General features: G+C 59.8%; 1 protein-coding gene across 1 annotated transcript; it reads left to right on the top strand.

Annotated features, from left to right (window-relative positions):
* Window positions 1-1,162: 1,162 nt before the first annotated feature.
* Window positions 1,163-2,787, top strand: LCN9 (lipocalin 9). The gene is made up of 6 exons (XM_065927964.1): window positions 1,163-1,258; window positions 1,487-1,623; window positions 1,907-1,980; window positions 2,228-2,338; window positions 2,531-2,632; window positions 2,768-2,787. Exons 1-6 carry the CDS (start codon window positions 1,163-1,165, stop codon window positions 2,785-2,787), a joined length of 540 nt encoding a protein of 179 aa, XP_065784036.1.
* Window positions 2,788-19,530: the final 16,743 nt, after the last annotated feature.

Below are 19,530 nucleotides of genomic sequence, written 5' to 3'. Positions count from 1 at the left end.
GGCATCACCCTAGACAGAGTCGCGGGGCCCCAGCGCTGAAGCACCGAGCCCCCCGCTTGTCCCATGGGGTCATAGACGCCCTGACCCCGAGAGGCATGTCAGAGCCGTGTTGTGGTCACAGCCGTCCTCGGTGACAGAGCCTGTGACCTTCCAACCAGATCCTGGGGGCTGTCGGTGTCCAGAGAGCGCATCTGTGAAGCAGTGCCTCCCGCCCCGCCTCCAGGAATCTGGCTCGTGGACCAGAGGCACCAGGTCTGTCCCCACCATCCCCTGTCCTCATGGGGATGGGGAGCGGCTGCCGGAGGCTGAAGGTCCGGCCAGGGCAGGCCGGGCAAGCCCAGAAAGCAGGAATGAGTCACAGGTGGCTGATGCAGGAACCCCGCTGAGCAGGAAGGTTTCCATGGAGGGGTTGGGCTCGGCGTGTCCAGAGAGGCAGGGAAGGCCAGCGACTACGGGGTTAGGAAGTGGGCCAAGGGGGGCTGGGGAGACCCCTGCTTGTCATTTGCTGTTTGTCTAGTGTTAGCACGCCCCCTTGGAGCATGGCCCTCCTGAGACTCCATGCTTCACTCTAATCCTAGAGCCTGGACATAGTAGGTGTTCAATTAAAAAAAAATTATATCAACACATAAACTGTGTCTGTTCTCTAAAATAGGACTTAGCGTCTGATGCCCCAGTTGGTCCAGCTCAGCCTGCACCCTGACCACCAGCCCGCCTTGTGCCCGGACGTACCAGGGCAGTGAGGACCTGTCCGTCGAAGCTTAGGATGCTCACGGGCACGCATGGTTGCCAGGACCCCTCAGAGCTCTGAAATTAGAGCGCCCAGGCCAGGCCGGGCTGGAAGGGGTGCCGTCCTCTGCCGCGTGCATCCGATGGCTCAGAGAGGTCCCAGCGCCACCCACCTCTGTGGCCGGCGGGGCTTCAGGCCAAGACACCAGCCTGTCCCCACTTCCCTTTGCGACTTCAGACCCAGCCGGGCTCCCATCTGGGCGGCAGTCAGAGCCAGCCGTCGCCTGCGGAGGACGGGGGAGGCTTTTGGCAGAGCTCCCGGTAAGCGGAGGCCCGTGCGGAGGACGCAGAAGAGCTGGAGCCGGAAACCACGGTGCAGGGAGGGGGATAAAGGCGGCGGGCAACAGGCAGGCTGGGCGCCCACCCACTGGAGGGCATGGCGCTGCTCCTGCTGAGCCTGGGGCTGGGCCTGGTCTGCGCCCAGGATTTCAACCCCCAGCGCATCGTGCAGGCGAACTATGACATTTCCAAGGTGGGGCTGCAGTCCCGGTCCTCCCTGGGGGTCTGGATGCAGGGCGCCTGCACCTGGGGTCTCCTGCCTGTGGCAGGCTGCTGTCCCTCGGGGTCTGCCTCTCTCCCCCAGCTGTGACGGCAGAGAGGGCTGGCTGGGTGGGAGCCGCATGCCCAGGGCCTGGCTCCGGGAGGGAGCAGGCACCCAGAAGTGAGGACGCCCGCACCCACCACGGCCTCTGCCCTCCAGGTCTCTGGGGCCTGGTACTCCATCTCCATGGCCGCAGACAACAGGAAGCGGATAGAGGAAGGCGGAGACCTGAGGATCTTCATAAAGAGCATTCGGGTCGTCGAGGACGGTGGGCTCAAGCTCAGCTTCCACTTTATGTGAGTGATATCCCCATCCTCTGAAACGGGAGCACGGAGGCCCCCGCCCACCTGCCCCCCTACAGTCTCACCCCCGCCCCCACCCATGTGGATTGGAGTCTGGCCCAGCTCTGGGGGGGGGGCGCTGTATGTGGGGGCAGGGGCCACCAGGTGGGGGGCAGCAGAGTGCTGAGGCTGGGGCCGGGGTTCAGGCGACGTGGTGACGGGGCGGGGAGGGGTGGGGGGAGCTGGTCACATGCAGTCGGGTGAGGTCACGCTGTGAGCATCACCCGCTGGGCTCCAGGTTGCATGCAGAGTGCACGGACGTGGCCGTGGTCTGCAGCAAAACAGGCAAAAGCGGGGAATACACCATCAACTGTAAGTGGATCCTTGTCTGACAGCCCCACTCCCAGTGAGCCCCAATATAGGAGTTTATGGGACCCCCTGAGAGCCGACCCCAAAGCGAGAGGGGTGGGCCTGGCCTGTAAAGGGCGGTGGGAGGGCCAGCCAGGGGCGTGCGCGTGGGGAGCTCTAGAGCATCAGAGATCCCCGCCGCCCCCGCACCCTCGAGAGTCTGTGCCGCGGGCCCCAGGGGCTGCAGGCTCTGAGCAGAGCTTCTGCGCAGACCTGGGAGAGAACAGCCTGCGGATCCTGGAGGCCGACTACCAGCGTTACGTCATCTTGCACATGCGGAACTTCAGGAATGGGACGGCCACGCAAGTGTTGGCGCTCTACGGTACCGCGTCCCAGGGCCCCTCATCCCTGCCCGTGGCCCCTTCCCCAGGGAGGTGTGGGTCTGGCCACGCCCTGAGGTGCCTGCAGCCCGTGGCATCGGGGGGGTGGGTGCCCACCTCGTCCAGGTGCCCCACCCTGCCACTCCTTCCCCTCGCCTCCCCTCCCCACACGGCCCAAACTGTTCTGTCTGCAGGACGGTTCCCAGAGCTGAAATACAGCTTCCTGGATAGATTCAACAAAGCCTGCCAATCACACGGACTTGGCCCAGAAAAGATCATCCCCTTCAGCAACCAGAGTAGGCATCACTGCCTTCCATGCCAGCATCCTGGCCAGCGAGGCACTGAAGGGGATGGGGGTGGGGACAGGCGCCCAGGGCCTGGGGTGGGGCGGGAACCCCAGGCAGTCCCTGTCTGAGAACCTGTCTTTTCAGATCCCTGTTACACGAGGTAGAGGCGCCCATCCAGGCCTTCTGGTGCGTTAGCTCGGCTGGGGGCTGGCCGGGTGACAGAAGAAGCCAGAGGGACGGTGGGGGCCCCCTCTCCAAGCCCATCCCTCACCCTGCATGCGGGATTCATCCTGCCCCCAAAACAAGGAGCCTCCTGGGGTGGTGGAGGCTTGGCAAACATGCCTGCCTCCGGGTCTGGGGTGGCTGTGACGCTGGACCGCAAACCAGGCCCCAGAGAGCAGCAGTTCATCTTCTTGCAGTTCTGGAGCCCAGAGTCTGAAAACCAGGCGTGAACAAGGCTGAGCTCCCTCTGGAGGCTCCAAGGGAGGGTCCCTCCTGCCTCTCCCGGCTCTCCTGGCCCGTGGCCGCATCATGCAGTCTCAGCTCCTGGTCGCACTGCTCCTCCTCTGGGTCCGTGTCTCTCTCCTTCGGTTTCTTTTGAGGACACTTTGTTGGAGTGAGGACCACTGGCCTTCTCCAAGACAACCTCATCTCAAGATCTTCACCCTCATTCCCTCTGCAGAGAGCTCTTCCCTAAACAGGATCCCATTCCCAGGTTCTGGATGCTGAGATCTGAGGGCAGACGTATTGTTGGTGGGGGGGGTGGGGACTGTCCACCACACACAGGCTCCTTCTCCAGCTGATCTTCCCTCTCAGGAACCGGCCTGGCCCCTGTAAGCTCACCCCCTCCTCCTGCAGGGACTGACCCGCCAGAGCGTCTCTTCTGAGAAGCAGGAGCCTGCAGGCCCCTCTGATGGGGGTCTGTGAAGTTTGGGGGGAGGGGTCCCCAAGGTCGTCAACCAGGCCATGCGCCTCTCCACTCCCTTCCTTCTGATACCAGTGACCCCTGCCTTCACCCCCAACTCTTGGTGAGTTCATTGGGAGGTCCTGAGCAGCCCACAGTTGCTTCATGGGTTAAAAGTTGACTGTCCACTGGGCATCCACCCAAGAGACATGAGATCATGTCCACACCATGACCTCTGGGCAGCTCTGCCCAGCGTCCCCCAACTGTGACAGCCCGGGGCTCCCTGCAGGCCAGCAGTCGAACAAAGTGTGGTCGAGCCTCACACCAGACACCGCACAGATGATGGGCCTCCAGGGAGTCAGGCTGAGTGAAAGCATCCAACCTCCAAGGCTTGGTCTCCCAGTGACAAAACCGCAGCCATCTCAGGGGGCAGCAGAGGGAGGGGCCCTGCAGGAGGGCGGGGCTCTCAGGGGCCGGAGGCTCTGGGCAGCGGCGGACACGGGTGCCCAGTAGGAAGGACAGAGAATCTGCAACGGTGGGGGGTACCCGCTGCAGCCTGGGCGAGGGCAGCATGCTGCCCCACGGCCCTGCAGGAGGTTGGCATCAGGAGAGAGGGCGAGGGGGACGGGGAGCTCTCTGCATTCATTCTCACACCTGCCTGTGAATCTCCAGTGCTCGCAAAATAAAAGGTTAGAAAGAGAGAGTTGGTCCTTCCTTTCCAGAAAATGCTACTAGGCTCCTCCCCTCCCCAGGGCCTGGGGTGCTACCCACCAGCCCTGGCCTCACAGGGGCCCAGCCTCTACCACCCCCCAGGCCCCTGTCCCCAGCCCAGGGTTCCCTCCGCCTCCCCAGACTGCCCTCTGAATAGGGACCAGACTACCCCCGTGTGCTTGTTCAACACCTACCCACCTGCAGGGCAGCTCAAGGGAGAGCTGCAAGGCCGGGTGGGGGGGCACCCCCAGGGTGAGGAGGAGTCGGCCCCATCCCTCCCTTTGCAGCAGTGCACAGCCTGAAACTCTCCCCAGAGCCTGCTGCCCAGGAAACCTCCCAGATGGGGGCCAGGGCTGCGTGGAGGACCAGGAAACGCACCCCGCCCAGCACCAGTGTCTGTTCATAGTCGCTGAGTCAGCTGCCCTGGGAACGGGCCCCAGGCGGTGGGAACGGAAAGCTTTGAGTCCCTTCTTAAGGAGCCAAAAGCAGGGACAGGGAGACTCCATCTGGATGGCCTGGAGGCCGGGGCAGCCCACCCTCTCAGGAGTCCAGCCTTCAGCTCCCTATCTGGAGCCCCACTCCAGCCTGCTGGGCCATGGCAGGGGACATGTAGGCAGCGGCCCACGCGGCTGGGGCCTGCTGGTGTGGAAAGCTGGTGTCTGGGGAGAACTGGGGCTGCTCAGAAGGACGCTTGGGTGGTGGCTCACGACTCCGGACCACAGCGAAGCAGCACCTGCTCCAGAAGGAGGCTCAGAGGGGAGCTGAGCCCAGAGCAGGGTGTCCCCAAGCTGCTGGCTGTCTGAACCGGGCTCTGGAGCTCTGTGTGGGACTGGGGCTGCCCACTGCCCAACTAAACCCAGAGACCCCCAGGAGGAAGGAAACAGGTTCAGTGGGCAGGGACGTTGGAGCCCACGGCCCACGGTCAGAGCACAGGGGTGTATATCCGGAGGAAACTCTAACTTGAAAAGATACACGCAGCCCAATAGTCACTGCCTCACTATTGACGGCAGCCAACACACGGAGGCAATTTAGGTGTCCATCCACAGATGAGTGGATAAACAAGATGTACACACATACAGTGGAATATTTATTCAGCCATTAAAAAGAATGACATAATGTCATTTGCAGCAAGATGGATGGACCTAGAGATTATCATACTAAGTGAAGTAAGAAAAAGATAAATATCAGATGATATCTCTTGTGGAATCTAAAAAAATAAATGAACTTATTTACAAAAGAGAAACAGACTCACAGGCATAGAAAAGAAACTTGTGGTAACCGAAGGGGAAAGCGGGGTACAGAATTGAGCAGTTTGGGATTAAAACATACACTCAGCGATACATGCTGCTGCTCAGAGGCTAAGTCGTGTCCAATTCTTTGTGACTCCATGGTCTGTAGTCTGCCAGGCTCCTGTGTCCATGGGGAATACTGGGCAAGAACACTGGATTGGGTTGCCATCTCCTTCCCCAACAACTATATATTAGAGACATGGGTTTGATCCCTGGGTTGGGAAGATTCCCCTGGAGGAGGGCAAGGCAACCCCCTCCAGTATTCTTGCCTGGAGAATCTCATGGACAGAGGAGTCTGGTGGGCTACAGTCCACGGGGTCACAAAGAGTCAAGACACGACTGCAGCGACTTAGCTGCATATACTAGACAGATAATAACTAGGACCTATGGCATAGCACAGGAAACTATATTCAATACCTTATAATAACCTACAACGAAAAAAACTGAAAAAGTAAATATATAACCGAGTCACGTTGCTGTCCATCTGAAACACTCTACACTATACTGCAATTTTTTAAAAACTAAGTAAGCTGCTTGAGGACGGTTCAGTTCAGTTGCTCTGTCGTGTCTGACTCTTTGAGACCCCATGAGCTGCATCACACCAGGCCTCCCTGTCCATCACCAGCTCCCGGAGCTTACTCAAGCTCATGTCCATGGTGTCGGTGATGCCATCCAGCCATCTCATCCTCTGCCGTCCCCTTGAACAGCATGAAAAGGCTTGAGGACAGTAGGTAGAAAAGACATCCGGTTGCCCCAGAGTGTCAGTGGGGTCTTAAACAGGAATGTTCTTCTCAGCATCTATATTCGTTCTACCTGTTACGATTTTGAAAGATTTCGTTTTCAGGAGAGGACACTGGGAGCCCTGACAACCCCCCACCCTGCCCCACGTGGCCCCACCTGAAGGTGCCCGTGGCCAAGGCGGCCAGGCCAGAGTCAAGCACCCGGAGCGTTGGAGGGGACGCTGGCGGCAGTTTTGGAGGCTGGGTCTGGCAGGGGCAGGGGGCACTGACATCCTGAGCTTCCTGGACTTGTGAGCAGGGGTCCCCGGGGCCCACGCCCACTGAGCTGCGTCAATCACTCCCGGACGGGACTCTGCCAGTCCAGTGCGGGTGTGGGAAGACTCCAGCGCAGGGGCAGCCCCGGGGGCCTATGGAGTGTGGCGGGTCAGACCACAGGGCCAGCCGGGGGAGGGCAGGAAGGAAGGAGGCTGAGCCCTCCCGCCCAGCCGGGCAAGAGGCATCCAGGCATGCGGCTCTTTCATCCTCGACCCCCCACACCTTTCCTCTCCGGAAGGGAGCAGCCTTCTCTCTTGGCCTCGGCCGGCAGAGGGCAGGAGGAAGGACCCTCCGGTGGGCTCTGTCCCGACACGGAGCCGGCCCGACGGAGCAGGCCCAACGGAGCCTCCTGGCAGGGCAGGAGCGGGACAGGAGAGCCGGGCCCCGCTTGGGCGGGTCTAAGGGCACAGAAGGTGCCACAAAGCCCTGTGCTGGGGGAGAGACCAGGAAACAGAGGCCAGCAGCCCCGGGGTCACGCCTGAGCTCCGGACACCTCCCTGGAGACACGGCTGCTAGAAAGAGGGCTGAGGTGGAAAGGCCTGGGTTTGATCCCTGGTCAGGGATCTAGACGCCCATGCCGCAACCAAGAGTTCACATGCCCACAACTGAAGAATCCACACGCTGCATCTAAGAGCCAGCAGAGCCAAACAGATACTTCTGTTTTCCAAAGATGAAGAGCATGTCAGCAACCACGAGCAGGATCCAAAGGCCTGATTCGCACTGAACTGGCGTTTTGTGGCGAGCAGGGAGCGACCCAGACCAGCACATGCACACCCCAACCAACCAACCAGAACATTTTAAGAAATAACGGGCAAAAAAACCAAGCTTGACAAAAAATAATGTTTGGATTCGAGACACTCGACAAACTCCAAGCAATGCAAACCACTGTCAGGCCCGCTGAAACTCAAACTCACAAAGGAAACCCTGGCTTTGCTTTTCCTCCAAAATGCCGGAGGACGGAGGATGAGAAACTGTCCCTGGAAAGTACCCACAGGGTAAACAGACCTCGAGCCCGAGTTCTAACCCAGGAAGCGTCCTCCAAGGAAAGGGGCCCCATGATGAGTCAGTTCTGGCCCCCGCCCCAGGGCCGCAAGCTGGAATCCAGGAGTGAGGCTCCAGAGGCCTCTCTGAAGGCCTTGCTGCCAAGCCAACAGTGACAACCAACCCAGTTTAAAAACAGGCAGCAAGTGGGAACAGACGCTTCACAACAGGAGGCAGATGAATGGCCAACGAGCCCGCGCAAAGGTACCTACCATCATTAGTCACCAGAGAGGTTAATCCAAGCCAAGGTGTCCTCCAACGTCACACCCACTGCAACAGCTAAAATTAAGGGCTGACTCACCCAGTCTCGGCAAGGATGCAAAATGAGCATTCTGGAGTGTCGTCGGTGGGGATACCAAATGGTACAGCCACTCTGGGAAAAGTTTTCATAGTTTTTAATAGAAGTGCACCTGCTCGGGATCCAGAGATTCTACTCTTTAAATATTTAATTAACTATCTAGTCATTCCTTTAGTATTGAGTATTGTTTAGCATGCAGTACTAAATATTCAGTATTTGGTCCCCAAATAAATGGAATTGTAAGTCACTAAAGGACTTCCCTTGGACTGCAAGGAGATCCAACCAATCCATCCTAAAGGAGATCAGTCCTGGGTGTTCATTGGAAGGACTGATGCTGAAGCTGAAACTCCAATACTTTGGCCACCTCATGCAAAGAGTTGACTCATTGGAAAAAGACCCTGATGCTGTGGGCAGGAGGAGAAGGGGATGACAGAGGATGAGATGGTTGGATGGCATCACTGACTTAATGGACATGAGTTTGAGTAAACTCCGGGAGTTGGTGATGGACAAGAAGGCCTGGTGTGCTGCGATTCATGGGTTCGCAAAGACTCGGACATGACTGAGCTACTGAACTGAACTGAAAGGACTTCCAAATTGAAGGCAGGAGGAGAAGGCAGTGACAGAGGATGAGGTGGTTGGATGGCATCACTGACTCAATGGACATTAATTTGAGCAAACTCTGGAAGATGGTGAAGGACAGGGAAGCCTGGCGTGCTGCAGTCCATGGGGCTGCAGAGCTGGACATGACTGAGCGACTGAACAACAACCACAACAGAGGACTTCTACGGGCCAGAGTCAAAAGCCACAAGGAATCCAAACGTCCGCTGACAGCAGGATGATCCGAGGAACAGCACAGAAGGGGTCTGCTCAGCAGTGAGGAAGGGCTGACCACAGCTCTGTGTGATGAAGGGTAATGTGGGGGCATGCACGAACGCCATCCACACTGGAAAGGAAGACGTAAAACTACCTGTTTGCAGATAACGTAATCTTGTATGTAGGAAAACCTTAAAGATCCTACCAAAAAAAATGTTAGCACTAAGAAAAGAATTCAGCAAACTTGCAGGACACAAAGTCAGCACATAAAAATCCGCTGTTTCTGTACACTGACAATAAACAAAATTTGCAAAGGAAATTGTGAAGACAATTCCATTTACAATAGCATCAAGAAGAATGAAATACCTAGAAATAAACTTAACCAAGAAGACAAAGACTAGGACACTGAAAACCACTGCTGAAAGAAATTAAAGATGCAAATAAGTGGAAACACATTTTAGGTTTGTGGACTGGAAGACTTAACATGGTGAAGATATCAGTACCACCCAAACCATCAGCAATTCATTGCAATCCCTATCAAAATCCTAGTTTCTTTTTCTTTGGAGATAGAAAAACCCATTTTAAAACTCATATGGATCCGAGGAAATAGAAAAGCCCTCTTAAAAATTCTTATGGGATCTCCAGGGATGCCAAGTAACCAAAACAACCTTGGAAAGCAGGGCAGAGTGGAAGACTCACACGACCTGATTTCAAAACCTACTACAAAGTTACAGTAATCAAAACAGTGTGGTACTGGCATAAAGACAGACTACAGAACAATGCAGCAGAACAGAGGGATCAGAACTAAACCTTCACTTTTACGGTCAGGTGATTCTTGACCAGGGTGCCCAGACCACTCAACAGGGAAAGAACAGTCATTTCAACAGACAGTGTTGGGAAAACTGGATCTCCACCCGCAAAAGGATAAAGGTGGACCCTTGACCTTACATACATACAAAGGTTAACTCAAAATGGCTCAAATATGAGAGCTAAGCTGTAAAACTCTTACCATCTCCACCACTTGTAACTGGATGGCCCAGGGGCATGACGCACTCTCGCGCTGTTGTAAACTGTGTGCTAACCCGTAAGGGAGAGCTTCGTGACTCTGGGTCACGCCAGGATTTCTTGAATGTGATACCAAAAGCACAGATAATAGGAGGAAACTGAACTATGTTCAATTAAAAAGGCAACACAGAATGGGAGACAATTTTCGCAAATTCTGTATCTGATAAGAGACTAATATCCAGAATACACAAAGATCTTTTACAACTCAACAACAGCAACAGCAAAATTTTAAAATGGGCAAAGGACTTGAATAGACATTTTCCCCAAGAAGACATACAAATGACCAATAAGTACTTAAAAAGAGGGTCAAGATAAATAATTATTATGGAAATTGAAATCAAAACTACACTGCACTATCACTTCATACCCATTAGGGCAGCTGTTATAAAAACAAACAAAACAAGCGTTGATGACAACGTGGAGAAAACTAGAACCCTCGCTCATCAGTGGGAATGAAAAATAGTGCAGCCACTGCAGGACGCAGTGTGGCAGTTTCACAAAAATTAAACAGAGTTTTTATTTGATCCCATTATTACATATCTGAGTACTCACCCAAAATAATGGAAAGCGGGAACCCAAAAAGATATTTGCACACCCAGGTTCACAGCAGCACTAGTCACGACAACCAAAAGGTTGAAACAACTCAGATGTCCATAGACAGATAAACAGGTGAACCAAGGTCGCATATAACAATATTCGTTCATAAAATATTCACAATGGAAAAGTGAATAAAAAGTGAGAAATTCTGACACAGGCTTCTTTACTACCGTCTGAGCCACCAGGGCCTGTAAGGGGTCCCTCAGTTCAGTTCAGTCGCTCAGTCATGTCCGACTCTTTGCAACCCCATGGACTGCAGCATGCCAGGCTTCCCTGTCCATCACCAACTCCCGGAGTTTACCCAAACTCATGTCCATCGAGTCAGTAAAGCTATCCAACCATCTCATCCTCTGTCATCCCCTTCTCCTCTTGCCTTTAATCTTTACCAGCATCAGGGTCATTTCAAATGAGTCAGTTCTTCTCATCAGGTGGCCAAAGTACTGGAGTTTCAACTTCAGCATCAGTCCTTCCAATGAACATTCAGGACTGATTTCCTTTCGGATGGACTGGTTGGAATTCCTTGCAGGCCAAGAGGTCCCTAGAGGAGTCAAATCCATAGAGACAGAGTGGAGATGGCGGGGCCCAGCGGCTGGGGGGAAGAGAGAAAAGACAGTTTTTTGTGGGGACAGAGGGTCAGTCTGGGGAGATGAGAAAGTTCTGGAGACGGATGTGGTGATGGTTATACAATGATGTGAGTGTGCTTGATAGCCTAGAACTGCAACTTTCATTGTAAAGCAATTATCCTCCAATTTAAAAATACATATACATATGTAAAAAGTGGTTGAGACAGTAAACTGTATGTTAGGTATGTCGTATCATAATAAAAATTAATTTAAAAATAATGTGGATGAATCTCACAAACATAACATTCCACACAGAATAACTAGACACAAAAAGATATGCCCTGTGATACTACTTTTGTGAATTTCAAATACATCTAAGATGAAAGTATGAGACTTCACCACGTGTGAGAGCGATTTCAACAGCCGCGCTAGGGACCCCGGGAAGCCGTATGCATGTTGGTGGCAGGTGTCTCTATGCAGAAGCCAGCTCTTCACGTGCTGGTCTAAGGTCCACCGGGTCAGTGGCTCGGCCACCTACAGGGCTGCCACGCTCACACACACACCACTGGAGGAGAGAGCAAGGTCCGAACCAACCAAAGGCTTCTTTCTGGGAGGACGAGAGCAACCCGGGCGGACCAGCCCCTCCAGAAACCACCCACTAAAGGGGGAGCCACCTGCAGATACAAGACCAGCCTCACGCATGGGCCAGGGGTGAGAGTGGGCAGCCTGGGGTCAGCAGGCAGGGCCGGATTAGATGCACGCGGGACACCTGAGTCTCCATCCTGCCAACCTGCAAGGTGGAGGGCTGAGGGAGCCCCAGGGATGGACCTGAGGGGCGCCGGGCTGGGGGCCTGCGGGGTCACTTGGACGAACACCCGTGGAAGGCCCGCGGCCAGCCCCCGGACAGGCTGACCTCCTTCTGACCACCTGCCCCGGTGCGGCTCCCGTGCCACTGCAGAGCTGGCTGCGCTATTAAACAGCCACCCGCGGGCTGGCATTTTCAGGGCTGCCCTGGCTTCCGCGGGGTCTGTGGCAGCTGAGCAAGTTGGGCACTCTTGACATGAATGCTCGCATGTGGCTGAGGTCACCGTGGTCCCAGGACAAAGATGAAGCTGTCTGCCCTGTGGGCAAGGACACAGGGCTGCAGGGGCCTCAAGACAGGTCTGTTTCAGGAGGCGGCCCTTCCAGCCCCTGGAAGAGCTTTTGTTCCTGCAGAGAATTTGCATCTCGGGAAGCTCGAGTCAAGGGGCCTGCCCAGGGCCCTGGGCGATGTGACTGTTGTGGAGCTCCTGGCTAAGGAGGGACCTCTTCTGGGGGTGGGGGTGGGGGTGCTCTCACCATGGGGCCCCCGTGGAGGAGGCTGCCAAGCACAGACCTGGGCGATCGGGTGTAAAACCCCAGGTCCAGAAGTCAGCCGTGCCCTAAGTCTGATGCTATGACGTGGAGCCGTCAAGAAATGATGCCTGGAAGCACAGTGGCCTTGTCAGGAGACCCACCTGGACTGGAAACAGGAGCAGAGGCGGCCAGCTGAGCCCTGGCCACCTGCGGAGAGCACCCTGGGGCCTGGGGAGGACAGGGAGGGCAGTGCCGCAGGAGGGGACCGGGACCCGACCCACCACCAACACTCGAGGCGCGACCTCGCGTGACCCGCCAAGCCTCGCCCTGGGAAAACAGGCAGGGATGCGGTGAGCCCAGCACACAGCACGCCCGCCCCTCCACGGATGCCAGTCTGCTGGCTCGGGCCCCCCTCATGGGACCGCACTCCGCAGGCCCGAGCGGGCTCAGCCCCGACGCCCCACACATGGACCATGACTCGGGCTCCCAGGACAGTCATTGACCGCTCCCAGCTTCCCCCATCAGAGACCTCTTTAAGCCTCCCTCACGCACGCTGGCCCCCACCTAAGAGCGCGCCCCAACAGGAGGGCTGCTGGGCCCCCCATGTTCACTGGAGCGTGAGTTTGAGGGGTCCCTCCTCACGGATGGGTGTGTCCTTGCCAAGAGGAGGTCACAGCCTGGTGGTGGGCGAGGGACCCTGGGACTACAGCCCCCTCCCCAACAGTGGAGCCTTCCAGCCTCTGGAGGGGCAGCAGAACCCGCCCCCACCTAACTCTGCGGGGAGGCCCCAGGCAGGCCAGGCTCCAGGGCAGGACCTGTGACCAGACGGCCTGAGTGGCACCAGGCACCTCGACCACGACATCAGTGAGTATGGATCCGCAGCGGCCACCAAGTTCAACGAGCAGGGTGGGCAGCACAGAGGGGCGGGGGAGGCTAGCCAGGCTCAGGAGAGGGTAGACCAAGGGTGCTGGCCAGCGGCTGGTCAGCTCCTAGGACAGCTAGCTGCCTGCCACCGAGGCCTGGCCACACTGGCCCGAGCTGAGGGGTGGGTGGACCTGGGAGATGGTGCAGCCCCAGGGTGCCGGGGTCCTGCTGGGCCTGGCAGAACCTGCTGTGTCCTGGGACCAGGCAAGCAGGACCCCCTGGCGTTTGGGGGATGGAGAGCAAGTCACCGTGAGAGGTGGGGAGGGTTATGCTGAGGCCTCCCCAACTCCCAGAATCAGCCAGGAATCACTGACATGCTGGTTTTCTAAACTCACCCCCGGACACACAATTGCAGCTAACAAGAGCTGTGATTTGGTTCAGTGAGGGCCAGAGGAACAGAGGGGGCGGAAAGCGAGCTGTTTCATGGACCCCAGCTCCCCGGGTGCAGCAGTCTTGACCAGGCCAGGCGATGGCCTGGGTTCTCCCCAGGGCTTTCTCTCTGCTCCTCCCAGGCAGCTGCAGCGAGGGAGGCCAGGCCCCAGCCACCAGCCCAGGGTGGGGTGAGGGGTCGTCTTAAGTGCTCAATGCAGCAGCTCTGTGTGTGCGGCCCCAGGGCCCCCAGAACGCGGCCCGGGGCCCGGGTCTGACGGCTGCCCTTCCTGCCACGCTCCCGCCACGCTCCTCCCACAACAACGCGGGCACCGCTGTCAAGCCTGACCCAGGACCATTCCTGGCACCGGGTCCACTGGAGCCCCCTGCCCCCAGCCCTGGGATCGAGGCAGCACAGGTGAGCCCTGCCTGCCACCTGGGGCAGGTCCTACCCCTCACCTTCTAAGCGTCTAAGCAGGACGTCTAAGCGTCAGGGTGGCTCTACCTGTCCCCCTGGGGCCTCAGTCAGGCTTCTGAAAGAGCTGAGCCCCCGGCCCGTCCCCCCACCTCCCTCCTGGGGTGCTAGGTTAAGGCTGCCCAGGGCTCAGATGGGGTTCCTCCAAACAGGCCCAGAACCCCGTGTCTCTGGAAAGGGACACGCAGGGGCCAGGGAGGCGTGAGCCCCTGACCAGCATGGCTCAGAGGCTGGCACCACCTTCACAGTGGCCAAGAGAGAGTGGGCTTTGTACAGGGTCACCCCGCCATACTGGGGGCAAGGGGGGTCAGACCACTCCTCCCAGGAACCCACTGCTGTCCAGATCCTGGGGCGGACGTCAACAGCCAGGAGTCCAGACGTTAAAGCCAGGCAGACTCTGCCCCGGGCCCCCAACAGGCCCTGTGAGGGGACCACCGAGGCCCCCATCTCGAAGACAGAGGTCCATCCTGCGCTGGCACCTCCTGGCCCGGAGAGAGGCCTCCCCAGCGGACGTCTCTGGGGCTCCTGGGACCAGCATCACAGGGGCAGGGAGTCCCTCACCCACCTCTCGGGGAGCAGGCCCAGGGCACAGGAGTCTCAGTCCACAGGCTCCCTGCCCCGCCGCCAGCCACAGGGCCGTGTTATTTAGAGATCCCACGGGCTGGGAACCTCACAGAAACAAAACACAGCCAGGCGCCTGCACTCTGAACGGAAGTGGTGCCATCTGCCCAGTGAATCGCGTTAATTGCACAAAAGCCACACAAGCTTTGCTTCCTCCAGGAAAATCGCTCTCCTCTTTAATACTCAGCCTCCGCTCCCCGCGGCCCCAGCAGCCTTTGCTGGAATTAGACCACAGCTGCAGCCCAAACCCAGAATAAAACACCCAAGTGTGTGGCACGCGCTGCCGAAAAGGCCCCAGGCCCCCGTCTCATCAGGCAAAGAAGTCAGGAAAGATGCTGTCCACCTCGTCCCGCAGGACCGGGCTAGGGCAGCTCACATCCGAGCCCCACGGCTCCAGGGGCCCGTCCAGGGGCTCCTCCTGGGGGCCAGACTCGGGGTCTCCCAGGAAGCCCGGCTCGAGCCTGTCCAGCGGGCTGCTCCTGGTGGCCACCCGAGAAGGGGCGCCGCTGCCTCTGCCCTCCACGGACCCTGGAAGCAGACGGGACGTGTCAGCAGAGCAGACAGGGACCCCAGGAGCCAGGGCGGGCAGGGTAGGGTCAGCGTACGGGAGATGACCCCCCTCCCCCACGCCCATCTATCCCACCCCACCAGGAAGCCCCCTGCTCATCTTGAGAAGGGCCCCTGACCAGGTGGGCTCCTGCGGCCCCGACCCCCGGAAGCGCCAGAACTAGGGAGGTGCGCCCCCTTCAGGCCAGATTCTGCACACGCTCGACTCACCCCACATCCACGTGCCCCTGTGGGCCCGAGTTCTCGGGGAAAGCTCCGAAGCCGACTCGCAGCCACCGACACCCGGCACTTGCACACTCTCACCCGCAGATACCCACCCGTCGACAAGCACGCACCTCGCTTGCCAATCCCCCCCCCCGCAGTGGTCCCCAAAAACACGGGCAGAGAAGGGAATGAGAACTCAGACACAGACGCTGGAACTCTGGCATCACTCAGCAAGCTGGAGCCCATCTCCCCACAGTCCCAGCCGCCTGTCCCCAGCCCTGCCTGAGGACCAACCCAGGCCCCAGGTCGGGGGAAGGCGGCCCAGGCCAAGCGTCCCCACTCACCCAGCCACCAGTCGGGACCAGGGGTCAGCAGAAAGGATGCGCCATCTGCCACATCACATCCTGACACAGACCTGGACGGGACGAGAAGCCCCACCCCGATCGCGCTAGGTGGAGCCTGGGCCTTGCACCTCGAGAGAAGGGCGTGGGCCCCGAGAGGCACCTTGCTGACGGGCTGCTCCGTCCTGCCGGACACTGAGCCCGCCCTCTCACCCACCCAGCCCAGCCCAGCCCAGCCCAGCCCGCTGCCAGTTCCTCTCCAGCCCCCCGAGAGCTCTCGGCCCACGCCCCAGCTGGTGGAGCTCAGAAAACACAAACTCATTTACCATCAGCCAAAACAGACGACAATTAGGGAGACAGGAGTATTTCCCGACACACACACACACACACACACCACAAAGCCACATGGCAGAGTCTGGCCATCCGGGCAGACAGCGAGGACAGGATGGGCAGAGACCTCCTGGGCAGCAGGCCCGGGGCTGGGGGGCTGGGAGGAGGCCTCGGCAGCTAGTGCACACGCGGCCGGGCACCCACCTGGAGTCCAGCGTCAGGGCCTTGTCGGCCCCATGAGCGGGGGGCCCGGCCTGGCCCAGGCAGCTCCGGGGCTCCTCACTCACCAGCGGGGAGGGGGGCTGCTGCGAGCGGACCGGCCACAAAGGGGACGGCCTCAGGACCTTGGGGGGTCTCGGGCCTGGGGACCGGGGGACGAGGCCGGGCGACTCTACGAGGGAAGCAAGGAGTGGGTCACAGAGAGTGAACCCCCCCCCGAAGACCACTGCCCCGCCCACTGCATCCTGCATGGGGAACACGTGAGGCTCGGAAACAAGAAACCCCAGGCAACCAGGAGACGTTAAGAGTCCAGAGGTGAAGCACCTGACACCTGGGGCCAGGCAGGCCGCCTGCAGGATGTGGCCGCTCAGCCTCTGATCGAACAGGTGGGCTCAGACCCCGGGACTCTCACGCCCCACCGCCTCCTCTACCTCCAGGCTCCCATCCACCCTGCCGTGTGACCCCTCCACCCCCATGCCCCTCGTGTGGCTCTGGACTTTCCCCGGAGGCATAGCTCTGCTTGGAGAAGGAAACGGCAACCCACTCCAGTGTTCTCGCCTGGAGAATCCTACAGACAAAGGAGCCTGGAGGGCTACAGTCCAGGGGGTCACGAGAGTCGGACGCAACTCAGCGGTTAAACCACCACCAGCTCTCCTGCCGGCCCTGCCGACAGCAGGATCCCTCCCCGCGTGGGTGGGCACACACAGTCTCGCCTCCCGCAGCACTCAGGGACCAGCAATCACGGTCCGGGGAGCCACCCACAGCCGGGCGTCCAGCATGAGGGGGACACGGTCATCAAGGCGGCCTCGTGGGCCTGGCTGGGGACGGCACGCGGGGAGGATGGGGACCCACTCATGCTCACCAGGCGGGGCCAGCGGCCTGTCCAGCACGTCGGCCACCCCCGACAGGGCCTCATCTTCGTCCACACCCGTGGCCGTGCAGCTCGGGGGGGTCTGATGCCTGCACAGTGTGCAAAGACAAAGGGAGAGCCTCTGAGTGGTCCGCACACACACCCCCACGGCGCCCGGCCCCACGGGGACACTGACATCACACTGGATGTTCCCGCGCCGGCGTCCGGGGCGCCTGCCGGGGCCTGACTCGCCAGGGCCAGCTGCAGGACATCCGTCTGCCACGTGAGCCACGGCTCCTTGGAGGAAGCGAGAACCTGAAGCGGAGACAAACAGGAGAAACGCTGCCGAGACAGTCAACCGGAAAACCCACACGAAGGGCAGGCTGTGGTCGGTGCCTGGCCACCCCCACAGAGATCCACCCTGAGCACAGACCCCCGTCCTCCGGACTGGGAGGAGGGAGGCTGAAGTTGGTGCCCCACCCTGGAGCCGGGGAGAGGGGGGTGGACTTTTACCGATGCCAGCTTTGGCACCATGGGCAAGGGATGTAAGTGGAGACTGCAGCTCATCCCCAGGGCTCCCAAAGGAGGTGTGATACGCAAATGGAGGACTGTCTACTGAAAACAGCAGAGCTGGGCGTGTGGGGCGGGGACACAGGGAAGCCAGGCTGCCCAGTGGTTGGAGCTGCCGGGGGACAGAGGCGGCCTGGGAGCAGGGAGATACCCATGGCTCCTCCCCAGGGGGCCAGCCCGGCGGTCACAGGACGACTCACAGCCTGCTGCTCCCAGCCAGGCACCAGGGTGCCTGCCAGCTGGAGGAACTGCACTGCCATCTCCAGGACCGAGGCCATGTCCTCCCGCCGGCCATCAAATCGGGGCAGCAGAGTCCGCAAGCGCTCACAGCTCAAGGAGATCCGCTTCCTGCTCGCAGAGAAGGGACCCCCGACTGTAGGGCTGTCTGGCTTGGCCAGGAGAAGAGACAGAAGCCCCAGGAAGCCGTGAGCCCTTCAGGAATCGGGTCAGAGCACTGCACTGGCCCCCGGGGAGCCTGGACCCCAGCGGCAGGCTTAGCAGGGCATCCGCCGTGGGCCACCACCAAGCCTAGACCACCACCACTGCCTGGAGCAGGGACCGGCCCCAAACGTACAGCCTCGAGTTGTTCCGGACTTCACGTCAAGGAAAGGGCTGCCTTGGTGGCCCCTGGGAACCCTCCCCCAGCATGTGGGCTATATTTATCTTGAAAACACGATACAGCCTCCCCTTACCAAACAGCTGTCTGAAACGAGGCGTGGGCGCAGGCCTGCCTCCTCCTCGGACCCCCGCCCCCCGCGCGGTCCCCACGACGGCCCCCACCTGCGCTCCCTCTCGCTGAGCACGTTTCGCGGTAGGTGGGAGCCAGACCCCTCCGCCACCGGAGGCCCCCTGGTCTGGCCCGAACCCTGGCTGGGGCGGTCCTCGCAGCAGAACTGGGCGCTCGATGGGAAAGGGCCGCTGCCATGGGAAAAGCCAGGAGCGCGGGGCTGTGACCCCAGAACACGCCCCTCGTGCCCAGAGGCGGTGACGAACGTCTCAGAGGGGGCGGGCGCAGGGCAGGGGCCTGGAACACGGCCCGTAGGTCCTGCCTCTCGGCACCCCTCCCTCTTCCCCTCCCAACCCCCAAGGACCAGCGGGTCGGGTGGGCCCCAAGCGGACCCTGCTGGCTGGGGCTCGGACTCCGTCTCATTTGAGTTAGAAAAAAGAGCCGGCCCGGACCACCGCCCCGAGCATCCCTGGGCAAGGGCGTCCCAGCTGCCCCCTCCAGCAACCGCTCCCCAATTCTCACCTGCATCCCCGGGAAACTCGCGGAACCCCCGCGCGGGGCTCACGAGCCCCGGACGCCATGAGCGCGCGCGCAGCTGCGGAAGGGAAGCGCAAGGCCCGGGCCCGCCACGTGCGCCCCGCCCCACGCACGCGTCCTCCCAGCCCCGCCCCCTCACGTGCGTTCTACGCGCCCCCACGTGCTTCCCGCCCGGAAGGAGCCCGCCCCGCCCCCACACGCGGGCTCTGTGCCCGCCCCCTCGCCCCAGCTGCCCCGCATCTGCGCCCCTTCCTGCGGGGAGGTCCGTCTGCTGGGGAGATTGCCAGAAAGGCGCGCCTGGGTTGGAGCCCAAGGTGGAGAGTCATCCCCCGCCGCTTCCGGCCGGGCAGCCCAGCTTCCCACTGGAGCGGGGGTCTCCTCGCACCTGCCCTCCGCGGGCACCCAGAGGTGCCAGGCCTGAGCTGGGCGCTCCCCTGAAGGATCTCACAACTGAGGGTGGGGCGGCGGGGGGCAAGAGCAGGGTGGGGGGGGGCCGGACGGG

The sequence above is a fragment of the Muntiacus reevesi genome, chromosome 3 (genome assembly GCF_963930625.1).
Source record: "Muntiacus reevesi chromosome 3, mMunRee1.1, whole genome shotgun sequence".
NCBI classification, from domain to species: domain Eukaryota; kingdom Metazoa; phylum Chordata; class Mammalia; order Artiodactyla; family Cervidae; genus Muntiacus; species Muntiacus reevesi.
This window is presented reverse-complemented; position numbering and strand designations above follow the sequence as displayed.

What these genes read in the sequence shown, in the direction of transcription:
- LCN9 (XM_065927964.1), top strand. Translation starts at nt 1,163, where the DNA reads ATGGCGCTGCTCCTGCTGAGCCTGGGGCTGGGCCTGGTCTGCGCCCAG. An exon ending in CGGGGAATACACCATCAACT is followed by an intron (nt 1,981 to 2,227) that starts GTAAGTGGATCC and finishes GCTTCTGCGCAG; the next exon opens with ACCTGGGAGAGAACAGCCTG. An exon ending in GCAAGTGTTGGCGCTCTACG is followed by an intron (nt 2,339 to 2,530) that starts GTACCGCGTCCC and finishes TTCTGTCTGCAG; the next exon opens with GACGGTTCCCAGAGCTGAAA.